This window comes from Antechinus flavipes, chromosome 2 (assembly GCF_016432865.1).
Source record: "Antechinus flavipes isolate AdamAnt ecotype Samford, QLD, Australia chromosome 2, AdamAnt_v2, whole genome shotgun sequence".
NCBI classification, from domain to species: Eukaryota; Metazoa; Chordata; class Mammalia; order Dasyuromorphia; family Dasyuridae; genus Antechinus; species Antechinus flavipes.
In genome coordinates this window covers 315877269-315898621 of record NC_067399.1, presented here as the reverse complement: position 1 = coordinate 315898621, position 21353 = coordinate 315877269, and the positions used below count along the sequence as shown (strand labels likewise).

Genomic DNA, 21353 nt, shown 5'->3' with positions numbered 1-21353 from the left:
GGGAGATAGATGAAGATAGATGCTGTTAACTATCCCTATTTTATAGTGAAGAAAATGAGGCATTTGGAGGATAAGTGATTTTCCAGAGTTACAGAGCTATTAAATGTGTGAATCTGGTTTTGAACTCAGTTCTTTCCAGCTCCAGGCCAGAACTCTATCTACTGTGCCAACTAGATGCGATTATACAGGACTCTAGGCTCATTATATACAAGTCACTTTGGGTAGGTTTGCAAGTTTGTAATGAGTTAAGACTCTCTTCAATACTTGGTGCTCTCCCACTGTCAAATTATTTTGAATTTATTTTAAAGTCTATTTTGCATTTACTTTTCCTTGAGTAGAATATAAGCTCCCTGAGCAGAGAAATGACTTTGTCTTTATATCCCCATCACCTAGTACAGTAGCACATGTGCTTAATAAATAAAATGAATTAGCAATTTCGCTAGAGTCTATATGCTTTGTAGTCCTCATTAAATTCTCTGTCCTCTGTCTCTCTGTGTGTCTCTGACTCTGTCTCTCTCTCACACACACACCCCCACCCCCCACCCCCCACATGTTTATTTAGTAGAATTCTGCCTGCCAGCCTATCAGTGACATTACTAAAAAAGATACCTAGGTGAAAAGGATATTGGTGCTTCACAGACTTAAGGTGTTTCAGCCTAGGTAACAGAGGAGATGGATGTCAGGCCGTCTCATTAACACAGGGTAAAGAAAACAAATAAGGTTCACAAAACAGAGCTCATGGAAAATAATGTCATTTGCCTACAAATTCTGGCTGTTGTGCAGAATGTAACTCGTTACTCTCCCCTAGTCTTCCAGTAAATAGTGCCTACCAGTATCTTTTGCAGTTCTCAGCCTACTGGATCCCAGTGAGTTTCTCAGTAAAGTCTTCCCTTAGAAGCCTATTAAGTAGCCACTGGGTATACTCCAGAGTGTCTTTGTCTTGACTGGAGACACTTGGGTTCCCTGAATCCCACTCTCCTGCAGTGTCAAACAAGGGACCCTACATTTGGACTTCTCCCTTACAATAGAGTTTCTTCTGAACTTAGACCTCAAAGAAAGCAGAAATGCACTGCTCTTTCATATCTTCAAGCAGGTCTTGATCCCAAGCACCAAATTGGGTTGGTTGACTTGCATAGTTTGTTGTCTTTTATCCAGTACTCAGATGGTGTCCCCTTCTCCCTCTCTTCTTCAAGAAGCTTCCTACTATGTCACAAGAAGCAAGGTAGAGTTCCCACTTCTCCCAACTGTCTCTCATACTCATGATTTATTCTGGATTCAATTAGTGAGTCAATTCAAATTATTAAGGACTGCTTTCCAAAACATTCAAGGAGTTCCAAGGGGCTAAAATGGAAGGCCAGAGAGTTATGTCCTGGGAAGAATAAAAAATTTTATTCTATACTATATCAATATTGAATGAGGCACAAAAGAGAGGAATATATGGTTACCAAAAATGCTCATTATTTACATGAAGGATATTCAGTAAAGAGTCTGAACAGAAAAAGAGAGGGGACATCCTGTAGACATAAACTGTTTGTGGTAACACTCTATTACATCAAGTCCTAGAAGACCACAGGATCACTCCTTAGTGAGATCTGTGGTCATTAAAAAGAGAACTGCCTTACAATCTACACAGAAAAAGTCCAACTGTTTTGAACTAAGTGCCAAAACCCCATCATTTAAACATCTGTATTTTCCTGGAAGATTGGTTGCATGGTAGAATGGATAGAGAATTAACTCTGGAGTCAGGAAGACTTCAATTCATATCCCACCTCTGACATTAACTGTCTGGATAAAGTTGGGCAAGTCACTCACACTATTCTTTAAGATCACAAGTTGCAAAATACTGGTTAGTATTAATTAAAGGTAATTTTTTTAACAAGCTTCCTACACAAATGAAATCATAGGTCTGGACCAAAAAATATCCTTTTGGCAACTTTTTATGGCTACTAATCATGGAACTCCATGATTAACCAAAATTGTGGGTGCCATGAAGGGTTAATGGAAAGATACACATGGTGGACATGAAAAGGCTGTCACATATTACTGAGGATGATTGTCACATAAGAAGTAACATAAGGAAATGCATTTCCAGAAAAAAAAAAGAAATGGGGTTGGTCACACATCTAGAACACAATACATGTACAACCTGAGTCCTTGCATGATAGCCATAAAAAGTTAAAATACTTAGAGGCCTCCTCTAGATCTTTGGATAAATTCTCTATGAAGAATTTTTGGGAGATTATAGCCAAGGATTGGGGAGGATGATCCATATCCATAGTGGTGGATAAAGTACTCTTATAGTGTTGATGCTTTTTTATGATTAAATTATATAGAGATTTCATATATATTATTTCCCTGGATTCTCATGGCAACCATGTGAAATACATGGTACAAGTATTATTATACCCATTTTATAAATGAGGAAACTAAAACTTAGGTTAAGTGACCAGTAGTTGTAATCTCTTGATTTTCTTCCCCAAGATTTTATTGTCTAGTCCTTTAATCACTTTAAGGGCTTTTGCAAACACTCTTCAAATTTTCTTCTTATCTTTTTTTAAAGTTATTGATCAGTTTTGTTTTTAATCTTATCTTCTTTCCTTTCTAAAAGCCATTCATAAAAAATAAAAAAAGTATGGGAGTATGGTGTGGGGAGCACTTCAGCACAACTAACCAATGTGTCAGCAGAACCTGATGATATATGTGTTCTGCATCCGTAGGCCCACATCAGTGTAAATATTCTCATCTTTTTTAATAGAGGATCCCAGAATGGGCCCTTTTTTCTAATTCATTTCCATATACACAGTATAAGTCTAGCCAGATTTATTCTGTGCATATGGAAATATTACCATATCATTGTCATTGTTACTATAATATAGAAATATTACCAAAAGATTCTCCCATATTATTCACAGCTGATATAGTTGATAATAATAGCTGATATATTTATATAATGCCTTAAGGCTAGCAAAATACTTTAAATAAACTATTTCATTCTATTCTCCCAACAATCTCAAGTTAGATGCTATCATTAAATCTCTTTTATAGAGAAGGAAACTTGAAGCTGAAAAAAGGTAAACAACTTTCCTAAGGGCATAGAGTATCTGAGATAGGATGTGAATTTAAAATTTTTGACTCCAAGTCCAGCACACTCTCTACCATTTCCCCAGCTGCCTCAGAGGATCATAAATGGACAGGACCTCAGAGATAATCTAACCCAATCTCCTCATTTTACAAATAATGAATCTGAGGCTCAGAGAAGTAAAAAATGAATTGTCCAAGGTGACAGAGAGTGTAGAATTTGACTATATACTGAATACTTCCTGCTTTCTACCCCAAAAAGTTCATGCTTCTATTAAATTGCATTAGAACAAAGGGTCAAGTAGAGGGTTGAGTTCTAGTTGTGCTTGAGGAATGAGAAATGTCACTAACTTTTTTTTTGTCCTTTCCAACATGATGGCCCAAGTCCAATACAACTATCACCCGCCTGGAGTTAGAAGATAATTGGATACTAGAAGAGGGTATCTTATCCCTGATGCAGATGCTACATGAGAACTACTATATTCAGGAACTGGTATACTGTCCTCCTTTCAGTTTTCCCCCTCTGTCAGAACACAGGCAGAGCAGGCCACAGCAGGTCCAGACAAATCCAAAGTTTACTACCAGCCTCACCACAACCCATCACTGGCTCCTCTCCTTTGGAGAGGTAGATTCAAATTAGGACCTGATGTATCAAAGGAAGTCCATGGGGCTCTTGTCCTATTTTCCAATGAAATGCTCCAACAAACATTTCCTGCCCAGACTTCAGGGAGACATGCATAAGTATCTTGATCTTATTGTCCATTTCCTTGTTGAAAAATCTTTCAAAGGCAATGAGAGATAAATCATTTGGAAGAAAATTAAAGCATTTTTATTTCTGCAGGCCTCTCTTATAATCCATCTCTTTATAGACTTTAAATTAAAAAAAAATACCATGACCACCTTCATATGACTGTAGGATTTTAAAGGAAGATCCCTAGAGACCATCTAATCCAGTCTCCTCATTTTTGCAGATTATTAAATAGAGCTCAAAGAGGTCAAAAGATTGGTTAAGGTCACATAGCAAACTCAGAACATAGATCTTCTAATGCCCTTTTTTTCTATCACATTGCATTTGTTAGTGAAAGTGGCAATCTGCTATATTTTTCTCATAGAGTTTTTCGTTTTGCTCTTAGAATGTCTCCTACAATCACCTGGGTTCTGGAGGGGCCAAAATTATCACAGATTTTCTCTTAGAAAATACTTCTTCACTCTGGTCAATTCAACTTGCAGGTGAAGTTCAAGATTGGGGATGGGGGGAGGGAAACAAGAAAGGAGGTTCTTGATCCTCTGGGCTATGATGTGATGTCAAAGCAATTGGTCAGTAGTTAGTCACCAAGCATTTATTAAGAACCTTCTATGTGCTAAGCCTTTTCAAGTGCTGCAAATACAAATAGAAAGTCCCTGCTATAAAGATGTTTACATACTAATGGGGGGAAATATCACATAAAAAGAAATTGAAAAGGTAAGTGAGTTGGTAACCCCCTTCTTCCTTCCATATAGTCAGTCTATCAATGTCATAAAAAAGAATCAAACACTGTTTGAATCCTAGAGACAAACTTAACAGTTGAATTACACTTCACACCAATGAAGCGTTAGGTAGAAAGAGCTAAGGACCGAGCACATTTCAGTGCTTGTAGGTTGGACCCAGATGTGGAACTAATGCTTCCATTTGGTACTCCACACACACACACACACACACACACACACACACACACACACACAGCTCCCAAAATAACCCAAGGGGATAGAGAGAGAAGAAAAAGAACAATGATGGGGTTGGAGAAAGGGGGGAGGACTAGAGATGTTGGAAAGGGAGACCAAAAAAAAAAGAATGGGGGGAAGTTAGAGACCTGATGAATTCCATCAATGCAACTTCTTCATTGCAGGGAATAACTTCAAAGATGATGCGGCCGAGATGTTCCGCAACGCACTTGTGGTAAGAAATGAGAAAGCTCCTCAAGCATGTTCTCCCTTCTATCTCTTCTCCTACACCTGAGAAACATCCCACCACTCCATTGCTGCCTAGGAGGTAGTGGAGCATAGAGGGAAGAGCATTGGTTTTAGAGGGAAAGACAAGTTCCAATTTTAGCTAGAGTACTTACTAGTTAATCCCATCTTCCTTTGGAACCTCCTACATACTTAGCACCTTCTAATACGATTATATTTATTTATGTACATGTCTGATCACTCTATTACATTATGACGTCGTGAGAGCAGAGAATATATCTTGCTTATCTTTCTCTCTCCCTTAGCACATTGTACAGTGCATCCATTGTGCATGCTACTCTTCTTGAATGTTGGTTGAATCAATGAATGGATGAATGGATGAATTTTATTCAACCAGTGTTTATTTATACTAATCTGTGGAAGGCAAGCTGTTAATATCATTAGTAGGGCTGTGTAACTACTAAGCAAGAGAATGAGTCCCAAGCCTGTTGAATTTAGTTCTTCTACTTCCCATCATTCATTAAAAAGGAATGGCCAATTTCACAACATCACTAATATAGAATGTATTTTTCATGACTACACATGAATAATCTATGTCAAATTGTTTACCTTATCAATGAAAGAAGCAGGGGAGGGAGAGTAGAAGACATTTTGGAATTCAAAATGTTAAGAAATGAATGTTAGCATTGTTTTTATATATGTTCATGGGGGAGGAAATGATAGGGTTTTTTTTTTAAAGAAATGTCCAAGATCTGAGATCACTCTGTAACATTCCTTCTCCTTTTCCTTAAGTAGATTAAAAAGTAAAAGTAGCCAAAAATGAAAAGAAAAAAGAAAGTAAAAAAGAAAAATTTAAAAACCTACTATTTACTATTTCTTTCCCCAGTCTAATTACCGAATCAAGGAACTGGACCTTAGCCACAATTCATTTTCTGAAAAAGGAGGAGAGCAGTTGGGATATATGCTGGGTAATATCATTATACAGAGCACAGTAACTGGGAAATGTGATACTGTTGGATATGTTTCATGCTAAAATATCTTCTCATTCTCAGTCCTCAATGAAGGACTTCAGACATTGAACCTCGGCTGGAATCAATTGCACTCAAGGGGAGCTGTGGCAGTGTGTTATAGTCTCCGGGTAAGGTTCTTTCTGAATGGTGATGAGAAGGGTTCTAAGAAGGTCCCAGTGCATCTCCCAGTCCTGTATCATTATCATCATCATCATTATTTTCTTTGCTCTTCTCAGGTACCTGAGACTGGACAGCTGTCATGATTCTATTGTACTCTGTTGCACTCTCACCCTTAGTGTAAAGAATAGTGTCCCCTAGTTCTAAAAGAAGCATAGCTTCCACATAATCTAAATGCATGGTCATTGTAGACCATTCACTGATCATGTTAACTGTCTAGACTCTGGTGCAGTAAATAAACAGACACACAAAGTATGCTGGGGGGTAAACCCATAAGCCCCTGACTCCCTTGGCTCCTTCTATTGGAGAACAATACGTCAATCAGCACTGATTGAAAAAGCAGGACCTTTCCCCCTTTACTTTTAACATGCTACAATGCTCTGTGTCCCTAAAAGATTGTAATTGTTCATTTTCCCATACAATGGGAAAACACTGGATCAAGCCTCCCTCTTAAATATATATTCACAATCGAACTCTCTAAGTGCAGAAATCCAGTGGCACTCTTTAAAGGCAAACTGCCATATCTATTTTCTTCCCATCTCTATTGTTCCAGTGCATTGCTTGCCTGGTGTGCTAACAGTTTCTATCAACATGCCGTTTCTCAGACAGTAGGCAGATGAATAGCAAGTACATTTGCCATTTAGTTCAAGTCCTTATATATTAGAAATACATCCCTGACGTAGAGAAACTCACCCTGATGGAGGCCCAGGCAGTGATGATGAGTTAGTCTCAGAAAAGCAATTCACAGTAACCACAAGGGATTAACTAAGCTTACAGCTAGGAGTCTAGACATTTTAAAGCCTGGACACAAGAAGGATGTGTCTAGAAAAGACAAATTCTTCCTGGTTCTGTCCCTCTGGGATGTTATTGAAGTGGGATAGGTGGTTACAGAGAATGGAATCACCAGCTGATATGTTATATACAACCTTTATTCTGATGCTATTCTGCTCTTTCCCTGGAGGTCAATGTTACACTGAAGACTTTGGACCTTTCTTGGAATGGCTTTGGTAATGAAGGGGCTCAGGTCTTGGGGGAAGTACTCAAAATCAACTCTACTCTATCCTATCTGGATATCAGCAGCAACCACCTGAACAATGATGGGGCCAACAGTCTGAGCAATGGGCTGGAACTCAATGAAACCCTCAGAATTTTAAAGGTAAAGTTTTCTGAATTAGATTTACACAAATAAGTTGAATCTGAGGTCAATAACTAAAAGTCAGTGATATCTATAATATCACTTCAGGAAAGTCAAGATTAAACATGCTTCATTATCCTTGGAGGAAAGCCATGAGGAGGAATATTTGTACATGGGGTAAATGCCACCAGTCACATTTAGGATAAACAACAGGAATTGTGCACTTAGTTGGAGGAGGAAAAGAGCAAACAAGACAGAAACCCTGACACACAGGATGAAAGCTTCTACAAAGGAAGTCAGTCATAGGAAAAGAGGAAAGAATTAAGTCCAGCATACAACCTGATACTTCCTATTAGTGGATAAAGGGCTAGACTTGAAGTCAGGACAACAGATTTCAAATTTTGCCTCAGATAAATTTCTAACTGCATGACTTAGGCAAATCACCTCTTAGCCTGTTTTCTTATCTGCAAAATAAAAATAATATTGCCTCCTTCTCAGGGTTGTTGTGAGGACCAAATGAAAAAAACAAATGTAAGCCACTCTATGAAACTAAAATTAATGGATTAATGGTAGCTATCACTATTTTAACTAGCTTTTCATGTCATGTAGGTGCTAAGTGAACTTTGCTATATCTATGGTGCTTTTGGGCTGCAAGTCTTGCTAAGTCTGGCACCCCGAGGCAAACTCTTAACCACCCCATCCTAGTAGTGTGCAGCTGAAGAGCTTGCCTTTGTTACTGCAGAGAAGCATGTGCCAACCGCCTTGTGGGCAGGTGCTCAGAATTGCAGCCTGAAGGATATAATTACAGACACATGTTAAAAGTTGAGAAAGCCATCACTGCCAGGGAATGTTAAACTGGCTACATTGTTTCTAGGCGTGCCCGAGCAGTTACAGCATTACCAGGATGCATTTTGTGGATCATAGGCTAAGATGGAGCCTAGAAGTCAATGCACTGGTTAACAGGAGAACCAAGTCTCCATAACTCTCCTGTGAATTTTGTGTGACTCCTTGTTTTTGATCCAACTACAAAGGTGGAAAGTTCTGTCTGTGGGATTTCTATCATTTCCCATAGAGTAAAGAAGTCTAGGGAGCCTCTCCTTATTTATCCCTGGGATCATTACAGGAAGGAGCTAAGGACTTGGTCTAGTTAGATATGCCATTGTGAGAACAACATGACAATGAGGAAATTAACCCCAGCCTTTGCTGGCTGATGCTTACCTGAATGCCATCTGAGGTGGCTCCTACCATTCATTAGAGACCAGTAGCAAGATAAAGAGCTCAGGCTTGAGTTTTGAAATTAGGGTACTGGGTTTTTACTGGGATGGGTGTGAATGCTTCTTTGCCATAGACCAAAAAAAATTGTCTGTGCAGCTTATCTTTTGTATGTTAATTCATAATGTATGAGTTTTTTCTGATTGCTAGAAAGCTATAAAAGGGAAGGGAGGGGAGGAAAAGGAAGGATGGGATTCCCTAGTGTCTTTGTGGAAAGAGAATAGAAGTTAGAATTTAATAGATTAGAAAATTTCTATCAAAATGGGTGGCCAGGATAGACCTGGGGCTGGAAGAGTAGTCCAAATGGAATAATTTTACTTGAGCTAAAGCATGAAAATCAATGGACAGATGAGAGTTATAGTACCTGCATGAGCACGTTAAGACATGATGTTACTGGTCCTCTTTGAAAGTGAAGAATAAATAACCATGCCCGGAACATAACAAATTCTACATTGAGCATGAACATAGTAGAATCAAGAAAGGAGAGGGAAAGAGAAGGGAAAGGAAGGAAGAGCAGAGTAGGAGAGAAGGGATAATGTACCTACCCAAAAATGGGATGTCCCATAGAACTTTCACTTTCCCTCTGTTTGGGTGTCTGTCTGTCTCTCTCATACACACCCCTTTTCTGCTGGCTCACTCACCAAAATCTAACTTCACATTGATAAGTTTGAGATATTCCTATATAGGGATGGGATGGTCACATCTCACCCATCTTTCTACAATTCAGGGTCCTGGGGATAACCCTTTCAGGGTCTGGGGGATAACCCTCACATAAGAAAGATACATTCATAGGACTCTATACTCTAAATCCTAAGCCCCTACAGGTGTGCTTCTTATTCATACAAAACCATTGATTCAAAAATAAAATAATTTACTAAGGCAAGAGGGGGAATAAGCACAACCTTTATTTACAAAAAGGTCAAAGGCTCCCAGAAAAACAACTGCAGAGACTGTGTATCAGTTCAATTCTTGTTACCTCCTATATTTTCAGTGTCTTCTTTTCCAAACTCTGTGATGTTCTTTATTTTCTGTCTTCATCTGGTAATTTCCTGTCTCTTCCCCCATAATTTCTAATAACTCATAAGCAGTGACCCATCTCTAACTTATGATATGAAACTCATCTTTCTGCTACACTTGTCTCCAACAACATTTATTTATCTATATAATTCATGCTAAAGTAGTCCCCAGTATCCTTAATTTCTTAGTTATAGCCTTTAAAACATTGAAAATAGTACGTATGTAAATGAGCCAATGGAAGTGCAGCTAGATGAAGTCAGGAGAATTCATCTTCATGAAATCAAATCTAGACTCACACACTTACTAGCTTTATGACCTTGAGCAAGTCACTTAACCCTGGTTGCCTCAGTTTCCACATCTATAAAGTGAAATGGAGAAGCAAATGGCAAATTACTCTAGTATTTTTGCCAAGAAAACCTCAAAGGGGGTCATAAAGAGTCAGACACAACTGAAATGATTCAACAACAAATGAGCCAATGGACCACAATACCTTACAGCCATCTTTAACCCATTCAATGCTCTGCCTTCAAAGAAGTCCTCTAAGGGAATTTACTGAAAATATGTTTTCTCTCAGGTCCTCAGAATACTTCACTTCTCTTCAAGTTGATTTTTATCAGTATTCCCTTCACAAATGCTATTGCTTCTTTCAACAACCAAAATATCCATATATAAAAAAGACAGTTTCATGCTGATGAAAAAGTGGAAACCACAGACCAAACCAAGTGATCTTGGCCCTAAAAAACATTCATAGCTAAAGAGACTAAATCAGTGTAAAATCACTTTTTCAGCATTTTTTCCCTTCATGTACTCTAAATTCCAATCAAACTAGACTACTAGCTGCTCCCCATCTTCATCTTGCCCTCTGCTGAGTCTTTGCATAAGGTACTCTATCTTATATCTAATACTGAAACACTTTTCATCTCAGTCTCTTGAAAACCTTTCCTTTAAGATCTATTTTAAGGGCCACCTCCTACATTGTCTTCAATGGTTCCTCCCAGCTTGAGAGTATTCTCTTCTCAATCTTTCATGATTCTGTTTGACATTTCTTTTTTACTTTTCTCATTCTAAACTATGTTCTATTTTAATAAAATTGAATTTTATTAAATTCTTTCTCAAGAATTGAATGATAAATCTTTATCTAACTTCAGCATTTTCCTATTTCATTTCTTCTGCAGATGTCCCATAATCCTGTGACTCTAGAGGGTGCACTGTCAATTATCTTGGCTGTCAAGAGGAACCCCAAAAGCAGGTTGGAGGAGATCGACATCTCAGTAGGTTGATTGACCCCACCAGCCTAGGCTAACATACTGACAGAGTAGGCAATTGCTTACATAATGGGATTTAAGGAGCACTGCAGGACTGCCCCCTTTTATTTCAGGTGTATCATCTTAATGTGCCCTATGCCAACTTAGTAAAGTAAGCAAAGTAGCTATCAGTATTCACAGATAAGGTAAAGGGCTACCTAGAAGGGTTAACAAATTTGCTCAAAGTCCCACAATTTGCTAGTATGAACTCATATCTGTAGACTTGAACTAGTACGCCAACCTGACTGGATTTAAATATCACTATGTATTTGGGATTTCGTTAGCATGGAGAGGATCACACAGCCAGCACATGCGAGACATGGAACCTGAACCCAGATCTCCTGACTCTGAAAATAGCCCTTTACCTCATGATATTACCTCACCTCCATTTGACTCAAATACTTAAACATTTCTGTGATCCATAAATTTGGACTTCCCTCCAACAATGCAGCTTGCAACTCATCCATATTTGCCCAGATGGAGCACAGCCTCCAATAGATTTGCCAGAGAGGAGCTAATCAATGCTAGAGGCCTTCCTTCCTTCCTCCCAACATCCAGAAGATGCCATTCATCTATTACCCTTTGTTGTCACAAGTGACTACTCTTGTCTTTTTTTATCATACACATTTCCCAGATCACATCTTTTACTCCTGTTCTTAAAGTTCCGCATCGGTTATGTGTTGCTAGGTACTCATACCCACTGTTTAACAGGCTTAGAGTCCAAGGTCACACTGATCATACAGAGGTAGTTAGGTAATACAATGAAAAGAGAATCAGGTGTGGAGTCAGGAAAACCTGAATTCAAATCTGGCTTCAGACACTTGTTAGCAGTTTGACATTGGGCAAGTCAATAAACCTCTGTTGCCACAGTTTCTTCCACTGTCAAATGGGGTAATAATAACACTTAACTTCATGAGTAATTGTGAGGATAAAATTAGATCACATTTTTAAATGTTTAGCACAGCAGCTGGACAACATAGCCAATGCTACAGAAATGCTTATTCCCTTCCCATATGTCCCTTGAACTCAAGTTTTTGCACCCCATGAATGAATAAGTAAAAAAGCATTCACTAAGCTCCTACTATCAGCCTAGGCACTAAGAATACAAATACAAATGTGAGAGTACCTATTCTTAAGAAGCTTACATTCTATGATAGATTGATAGATTGATAAATAGATAGCTAGAGATGTACATATTAGTATATGCATATACATATATGTATGCATATATGTATATACAGACATATGTACACAGATATGTGTATAACAGTGGGGCCCCAGGGGAAAGAGTTTAGGCCTGGGAAATCAGAGGGATTCTGAGTGGAACCATGGGGCAGTCAGTTGTCACATTCTTTCTAATACCAATGGTAGTGTATCCAACTTGGTTGTATCTGCCAGAGTTTATGACCATTAAGAACTCCATGTCACAGCATTTCTAGATATTACTAACAAATCCTTCTAGGAAGAGAGAGAAAGAAAAATTACATCTAAAATAACTGTAGGCAATACAAGATATTTTGGAGTCTACTTGCCAAGACAAATTCAGGAGCTATATGAACATAATTATAAAACAAAAAGCCATATCTAAATAAATGGGAAAATATCAATTGCTTATGAGTAGGCCAAACTAATATAATAAAATAACAATTCTACCTGAATTAATTTACTTAATTTACCATTCAAAGTTCCAAAAACAAAAGTGTAGAGCTAGCAAAAATAATAACAAAACTTATCTAGAAGACCAAAATGTCAAGAATATAAAGAGAATTAATAAAATAAATGCAAAGGAAGGTGGTCTATACCAGATTGAAAATTATTTTATAAAGCAGCAACCATCAAAACTATTTGGCATTAGGCTAAGAACTAGAGTAGTGTATCAATGAAATAAGTTAGGTACATAAGACACAGTAGTAAATGGCTATTCTGATAAACCCAAAGACTTCAGCTTCTGGCATAAGAAACTCACTATTTGATTAAAAAAAAAAAAAAACTCCTGGGAATACTGGAAACCAGTATGAGAGAAACTAAGCATAGACCAACAATCCACATTTTCTACCAAGAGAAGGTCAAAATGAGTTCATGATTTGTACATAAATGGTGATACCATAAGCAAAGTAGAAGAGCAAGAATATGGATCTATGTCAGATCTATGACAAAGGGAAGAACTTATGGCCAAATAGGAGATAAAGAACTTGATGAAATGCAAAATGGACAATTCTGATTACATTAAATTAAAAAGGATTTGCACTAACAAGACTAACACAACCAAGATTACAAGGAAAGCAGAATGCAGGAAATGATTTTTATAGGCATTGTATCTGATAATTGCAATTCTCAAATATAGAGAACATAGTCAAATTTATTAGAATACAATTATGAACAAGCAATTTTCATATAAAGAAATTAAAGTGATCTATAGTCATATGAAAAAATGTTCTAAATCACTATTGGTTAGAGAAATTCAAATCAAAACAACTCTGAGGTACCCCATCACACCTATTAGATTGACTAATATGACAGAAAAGGAAAATTATAAATGTCAAAGAGGATATGAGAAAATTGAAATATTAAATAATGCATTGTTGCTGGAGTTGTGGACTAAAAAAAAAATCATTCTGGAGAGCAATTAGGAACTATGTCCCAAAGACAAGCAAATTGTGCATGCTTTTTGATGTAAGAATATATTATTAAGGCTGTATCCCAAAGAGATCATAAAGAAAGGAAAAGGACCCATCTGTACAAAAAATATTTATAGCAGATTTTTTTTCTAGTGGAAAAGAATTGGAAATTGAGAGAATGCCCACCCAACTGGGGAATAGCTAAAGAAATTGTGATATATGAGTGTAGTGGAATACTATTGTACTATAAGAAATGATAAATAGATAGATTTCAGAAAAACCTGGAAAGACTTATATGAACTGATGCTGAGTGAAGTGAACAGAACCAGAAGAATATTGTACACAGTACCAGCAATATTGTGCAGTGATCAACTATGAATGACTTAGCTCTTCTCAGTGATACAATGATTCAAGGATCCCAGAAGACATGTGATAGAAAATGCTGTCCACATCCAGAGAAAGAATTATGTAGTCTGAATGCAAATTAAAGCATACTTTTTTGTTTTTCTTTCTTATGATTTTTCCCTTTTGTTCTGATTCTTCTTTCACAACATGACTAATGTGGAAATGTCTTTAGCATGTGCTTGCTGTCTTGGGAAGGAGGAAGGGAAAGGAAGGAGGAAAAAATTAGCAATTCAAAATCTTTTAAAAATGAATGTTGAACATCCAGCCATTCTGAAGAGCAATTTGGAATTATGCTCAAAAAGTTATCAAACTGTGCATACCCTTTGATCCAGCAGTGTTTCTACTGGGCTTATACCCCAAAGAGATACTAAAGAAGGGAAAGGGACCTGTGTATGCCAAAATGTTTGCGGCAGCCCTGTTTGTAGTGGCTAGAAGCTGGAAAATGAAAGGATGTCCATCAATTGGAGAATGGTTGAGTAAATTGTGGTATATGAATGTTATGGAATATTATTGTTCTGTAAGGAATGACCAGCAGGATGAATACAGAGAGGACTGGCGAGACTTACATGAACTGATGCTAAGTGAAATGAGCAGAACCCCAAGAGATCATTATATACCTCAACAACAATACTGTTTGAGGATGTATTCTGATGGAAGTGGATCTCTTCGATAAAGAGAGCCTTAATTGATCAAAAATGGACAGAAGCAGCTACACCCAGAGAAAGAACACTGGGAAATGAATATAAACTGCTTGCATTTTTGTTTTTCTTCCCGGGTTATTTATACCTTCTGAATTCAATTCTCCCTGTGCAACAAGAAAACTGTTCGGTTCTGCACACATATATTGTATCTAGGATATACTGTAACCCATTCAACATGTAAAGGACTGCTTGCCATCTCGGGGAAGGGGTGGAGGGAGGGAGGGGAAAAATCGGAACAGAAATGAATGCAAGGGATAATGCTGTAAAAAATTACCCTGGCATGCATTCTATCAATAAAAAGTTATTTTAAAAAATGAATGTTGAAAACTATCTTTACATGTAATTGGAAAAAAACTAAATACTACTAAATGGGGGAAAAAGGACTGCATGTCACTTTCATGCCATACTGAAACTAAGGAAGAGAGCATGACCTTGAATGCTGCAAGTTATTGTATGTTTGCTAAAGCATCATTCTCAAGACATTACTTCTTATGTGATATGATTTGCACACAAAATTTAAGAGTATAGTTAGAATTATAGTACAATACAGTATCATCATTGTTATGGTAACAGGTAGTATAAATAATGTGTTTCTGTATAGGATACTAATAGAATACCAAACCAATGATCAAATTTAGGAAGAGGGCTTATATCTAGACTAGAGCTTCTTAACCTTTTTTTTGCCACAGATCCTTTTTGGCAGTCTAGTGAAATCTATGGAACCATTCTCAGATTTATGTTTTTAAATGTATATAGTAAAATGCATAGGATTACAAAAAGAAACCAAAAGTTGGTAAAAAAAAAAAATAAAGATGTTTTCCCCATCCAGCTTAATGGACTCCTAGTTGAGAACTTCTGATCAAAAGATGACAAATCAAAGAAAAATGAACTTTCCCAATCAATAAAATACAAACTACAATAAGTAGCAAGTGTTTATTAAATGCCTGCTACAAGCAAGACACTAAATTAGGCATTTGTGAGAGAAAAATAAAAGGGAAAAAATACCTCAATAACTCAAGAAATCTATATTCTCCTGAGACTTTTGTAGGAATTGGTAACTTAGCTCAATTAATCAAATATTTATTATATGCTGAGCTATGTGCTATGGACTGGGTTTTTAAAGACTTAAAATGAAATAATTTCTCTCTTCAATCAACTTACATTATATTGGAGCTGAACTTTAAAGAAAGGTTAAGGATTTTAAGAGTTTAAGGCAAGAGCAGATATACCTAGAAAGGCATAGAAGACATCCCAGATGAAGGCAACTATGGGGAACACCACCTTTTAAATCTGACGAATAGAAGAATTGAATGGAATTGAATGTGTATGAAAAAGAGCAACATAAAATAAATGTGGAAATGGAAGACTGTAAAGGGCTTTAAATGCCAAGATTGAATTTATTATGAAAAAGAGGAATGAAAACCACTTATTATTTGGAAGAAGAACAAATTCATTATAGGAAAGTAACCTAGTCAAACAAAATAGCATCACCACAGAAAGCAAAAACCAAATAATCCATTTTGAGGCAACTAGGTGGCTTAGTGGATAGAGTGCTGAGTGGAATATAAGGAAGACTTGAATTCTAATCTGGTCTCAGACACTTATCAGCTGTATAATCTGGGGCAGGTGACTAAATCTGTCTACCTCAGTTTCCTCAACTATAAAGTGAGAAGAATAATAATACCTACCTCCAAGAATTATTGTGAATATTAAAAATGATCATATTTGTATGGTGTTTTGCAAACTTTATAGAGCAATAGAAATACTAGAAATTATTATTAATGTTAGCTACTATTTAAATATTGATTGTGGTTATATACAAGGAAAAGGAGAGGGACTGAACCTATGATTTCATTGGTGCAGGGAATTCTAGGGTAAGGAAATACCTTTTGCCAATGAAAGTCTGACCCTTCTCTGCATCTTGGAGATAAAGGAGATAAGGAGAGAGTTGTCCATGTATTTAGTGTTTTAAGTGACTTGCCCAGAGTGACATAGCCAATGTGTTAAAAGTGGAAGTTGAAGCCAGGATTTCTTGAATTTAGGGCCAGTCCTCTGTCCACTACACCCATTCTTGCCTTTCTCAAAGGAAAAAAAAAATGTACAAATTCAGGACAGAGGTAACAAACATATAATGGAATGGGACAGATAAAAGAGTAATTTCTTTATGTTGTTATAGATTTCTATATCAAAGATAGTTTTATAGCTTTTATAAGTATAAATTAAATTAGTTTTATATAGTTATATATAGTTAAGTCCCTCATCCCACATCTCTAATCAGTTGCCAGATTTTGTAGTTTTTACACAGCATCTTTCCCATTAATTTCCTTTTCAATCACATAGTCACTATCTTTGTGATCTTATCACCTTTCATGTGGACATCTTTATTGTGTCCTCTGATTTGGGTTCCCTAACTCAAAGTTTTCCCCACTCTCCACATATTTGTCAAAATTATTTTCATAATGCACAGGTCTTACTTACTATGTTGTTCCCCTCCAACAGCTCCCTATTGTCTTTAAGATCAGATAGACATTCCTGTTTGACATTTAAAGATCTTTGCAGTCAGGCCCTAACCTATCTGACCAAATTTATTAGACTTATTACCTTTCCCATGGACTGTAGTATAACCAAATAGATTTTCTTACTATTCCTCATACTACACTTACACTAATTCTCTCTCACATACTCTATTTTCCATTTCCATGTCTTTGCCCTGCTTGTCACCTATGCTTCTTTAAAATGTTTTCTCTCCTCATCTCTGTCACTTAAAAACTCTGATTTCTTTCAAGTCTCTGGGCCAGCTTCTAAATGAAGGCTTTCTTTATCACCCCAGCTGTTAGTCTCCTTTTCCCAAAAATTATCTTTCATCTATTTTGTATATATACACTTAGCTAAAATGAAAGATTCTGGAAGTTAAGGATTGTTTCATTTTTGTTTTTGTAGTCTTGTGCCTACCTGAGTTATGGCTAAACATATATTTAATAAATGCTTCTTCACTGATTAAGTTGAATACACACACACACACACACACACACACACACACGAAAGAGAGGATCCCTACAATACTTTTCTGTGATCTATATCCCCTCTCCTTTCCCTTCTCCATCAGAATGTGTTGGTGACTGAAGGATTTGTGAAACAACTAAATGGCGTCTTCTCTGTTCATCCTGAACTAGATGTGCTGTATGGTGAAGTGATAGGCACTATCAGCAAGAGAGTTATATTACCATCTGCTTTAAAGTTGATCAGGGTAAGTTTGTCTTTCTCTTTTTCTTGTTTACTGGGACTCCTGGCAAAAGAAAAAATCTTGCTTTCAAACCCATTTCAGCTTCTTAGGACACACTAAGGTTGTACCTCTATCCTATGAAATTATTTTATAGGGCCTCACCATTCTCAGAGAAAGAGAAAAAACTTGAAGTCACTTTAGAAAGTTTTGAAAAGTAAAGGTAGTGTGCTTATCATAGCCTATGCTGGCAAGTGTTACCTCTTCAATTCAATTTAATTTAACTAAACAAACATATATATTAAATAGCTTCTATATGCAAGATATTTTGTTATGCAATAGGAATAGTTAAATACATCTTTGATCTCATTATTATGAATATTCTGTTCAGAGATGCAACTGCAACCCTTCATACCCAACCTTCCCTATTTTCTTTGGGTTTTTTAATTCAATTATATCTGAATTGTTGTCTTTTCATTTTCCTCCATCCACCCACCCATTTAGTAAATTAGAAAAACAAAATCCATTACAAATATGTAGTTTCAAATAAAGCAAAAATCTGAATTAGCCTTATCCAAAAAAAAAAAAAAGAAAATGTGTTTTAATATACATTCTGAGTCTCTAATTAAACAAGTTCTTTAACTGGAAGTGGATAGTATATTTTCTAATGAATCCTTTGGAATTGTGGCTGATCATTGTGTTAATATGTATTCCTACTTCTTTCAGAGTTGTTATCTTTACAATATTGTTGTTATCATTATATAAATTATTCTCTTGATTCTGCTTTCTTCACTTTGCATCAGTTGATACAATTCTTGCTAGGTTTTTTTTTTTCTTTCTGAAACCCTTTCCCTTGATTTCTTACAACATAATTAGCATTCCTATTCATTAATATAACATCATTTGTTCAGCCATTCTCCAATTGATGGAAACTCCCTCAGTTTATAATTCTTTATCACCATGAAAAGTACAACTTTTAATATTTTTGTGCTCATGAATCCTTTTTCTCTTTCTTTGATCTCTTTGGGTATAAAGCTAGTAGTGATATTACTGGCTCAAATTACTGCAGTTTTGTAGCTTTGTGGATATAGGTCCAAATTGCTTTCCAGAATGACTGGAACAATTCACAGCTCCACTAACAGAATATTTATTAATATACCTGGTGTCCCACAGTTCCTCCTGAATTTTTCATTTTCTTTTTTCCCCCAGATTTTGCCAATCAAATGTGAAATGACATATCAGAATTTTGAAATTTACATTTTTCTAACTCTTAGTGATTTGGAACATTTTTTCATATGGCAATGGATAGTGTGGATTTGTTCTTCTGACACTTGATATGAATCAGTTCCTAATATATCTTGTAAATGAAATTTTTATCGGAGAAACTTGCTGCAAAGATTTCCCCCTCCAACTTCTTGATTCTCTTCTAATGTTGGATGCATTGATTTTGTTTTATATAAACGTTTTGATTTTGTATAACTAAAATTGTCTACTTTTCTTCCTATGAATCTCTTTAACAGAGAAGATAGGTTAATTTCTTGTATACATTTCTAATTTTTTCATGATGTCACATGTAACCATTTGAAACTCATCTTGGTAAATCATGTGAGATGTTGGTCTATATATAATTTCTGCCAGGCTACTTTGAAGTTTTTCCAATAGTTTTTGCTGAATAGTAGGTTCATGTCCCAATAGCTGGGATCTTTGAATTTATCAAACCCCAGGCTATTGTGCATGTTTCCTTCTATATATTATATAATTAATTCAATCCCCTAATCAGCCTCTCTTTTTCTTCCCACTAGCAAATTGTTTTGATAAATACACTTGATAGTGTAGTTTAATATCTGAATCTTCTAGGCTCCCTTCCTTCCCAATTTTTAAAAATTCATTTTTTTGATATTCTTAACTGTTGGTTCCATGATTTTTGCTATTATTTTTTCCTAGCTTTATGAAACAACACTTTGATAAATTGAATGATGTAGCGCTAAATGGATAAAATAACTTAAGTATTATTGGCATTTTATTATATTGCCTCAGTTAACCCACAAGCAATTAACATTTCTCCAATTATTTGAATATATTTTTATTTGTGTGAAGAAAGGTTTGTATGTTCATATAGTTCCTGTGAGTGTCTTAAAAGGCGAATTCCCAAGTATTTTGCACTCTCTGCACTTACTTTATTTTTTATAAGATCTTTTTACAATAGCTTTTTATTTTCAAAATATATGTAAAAATAGTTTTCAATATTCATTCTTGTAAAATCTTGTGTTCCAAATTTTTCTCCCTCCCTTCCCTCACCCTATTCCCTGGATAGCAAACAATTCAATATATGTTATACATGTTCTTCTATACATATTTCCACATTAATTACTTTAAAGGGAAATTCTCCCTCTATCTCTTTCTGCTGGTTTTTTGTTGGTAACATATTGAAATACTGATGATTTATGGGGGCTTCTTTTGTATTCTAAAATTTTGCTAAAGTTATTATACTCAGGTATATTTTGTCTTTTGTCAAAAGTTTTGTTTCACTAAGTTTTTTAGTTAAATCTCTAGGATTCTTTAAAAACCATAATTTTTGTCCTGGAGAGACTTACATGAACTTATGGGAAGTGAAGTGAGTAGAATCAAGAGAACATTGTATGCAGCAACAACCAGATTGTGCAATGATCAAATGTAATGGACTTGGTTCTTTTCAACAATGAGGTGTTTCAGGCCAGTTCTAATAGAATTGTGATGGAGAGAGGTCTAGGGGACTGAATGTGGATCACAACAGATTATTTTCACTTTTTTTGTTGTTGTCTTGCTTGTTCTTTTCTTTCTCATTTTTTCCATTTTGATCTGATTTTTCTTGTGCAGCATGATAAATGTGGAAATATGTTTAGAAAAAATAGAATTGACAAATCCTTAGAAATATTAATGCTGTTAACATTAAATAAACTCTTATAGAGAAAGAGAAGTCAAAAAATTTTAAAAGATCCAAAAAATCATTTAAGTAAACCAAAATGATAATTTTGTCCTTATTGCTTAAACTTATTTTTTCTTTTTGTTTCTTATTTTATTGCTATAGTTAATATTCATAGTATAATATTGAATAACGATGATAATGAACATCCTCGCTTTGTTCCTGAAAAGTTTCTTGCTTGTTCTTATCACAAATAATGCTAGCTTTTGATTATAGATAGATACTTTTTTTTAAAGAAAGCCACCATTTATTCTTATTATTTCTAGTATTTTTAAGAGGAATGGATATATAATTTGCCAAAAACTTTTTCTGAATGTATTATTGTTTTTGTTATGGTCATATGGTATATGGTTAACTATATTTATAATTTTTCTAATCCTAACCCGGTCCTGCAAATTCTGTACATTGCCTTTGTGATATGTTGCTCCAGTATCCTTGCTAATATTTTATTTAAACTTTTGCATCACTATTCCTTAGGAATATTGGTCTATAGTTTTTGTTCTTTGT

The 21353-nt window shown here is 35.8% G+C and overlaps 2 protein-coding genes across 3 annotated transcripts in view; one reads left to right on the top strand and one right to left on the bottom strand.

The window, feature by feature from the left end:
• Window positions 1-21353, bottom strand: part of ANGEL1 (angel homolog 1) — a 117014-nt gene that overhangs the window by 37429 nt on the left and 58232 nt on the right. The window lies entirely within an intron of this gene.
• Window positions 1-21353, top strand: part of LRRC74A (leucine rich repeat containing 74A) — a 64677-nt gene that overhangs the window by 10955 nt on the left and 32369 nt on the right. The window contains exons 4-11 of the mRNA XM_051977538.1: window positions 3464-3571; window positions 4212-4308; window positions 4965-5014; window positions 5912-5993; window positions 6078-6163; window positions 7174-7368; window positions 10812-10907; window positions 17771-17911. Coding sequence (XP_051833498.1) covers window positions 3464-3571; window positions 4212-4308; window positions 4965-5014; window positions 5912-5993; window positions 6078-6163; window positions 7174-7368; window positions 10812-10907; window positions 17771-17911 — 855 coding nt within the window. The remainder of the gene's footprint in view (window positions 1-3463; window positions 3572-4211; window positions 4309-4964; window positions 5015-5911; window positions 5994-6077; window positions 6164-7173; window positions 7369-10811; window positions 10908-17770; window positions 17912-21353) is intronic.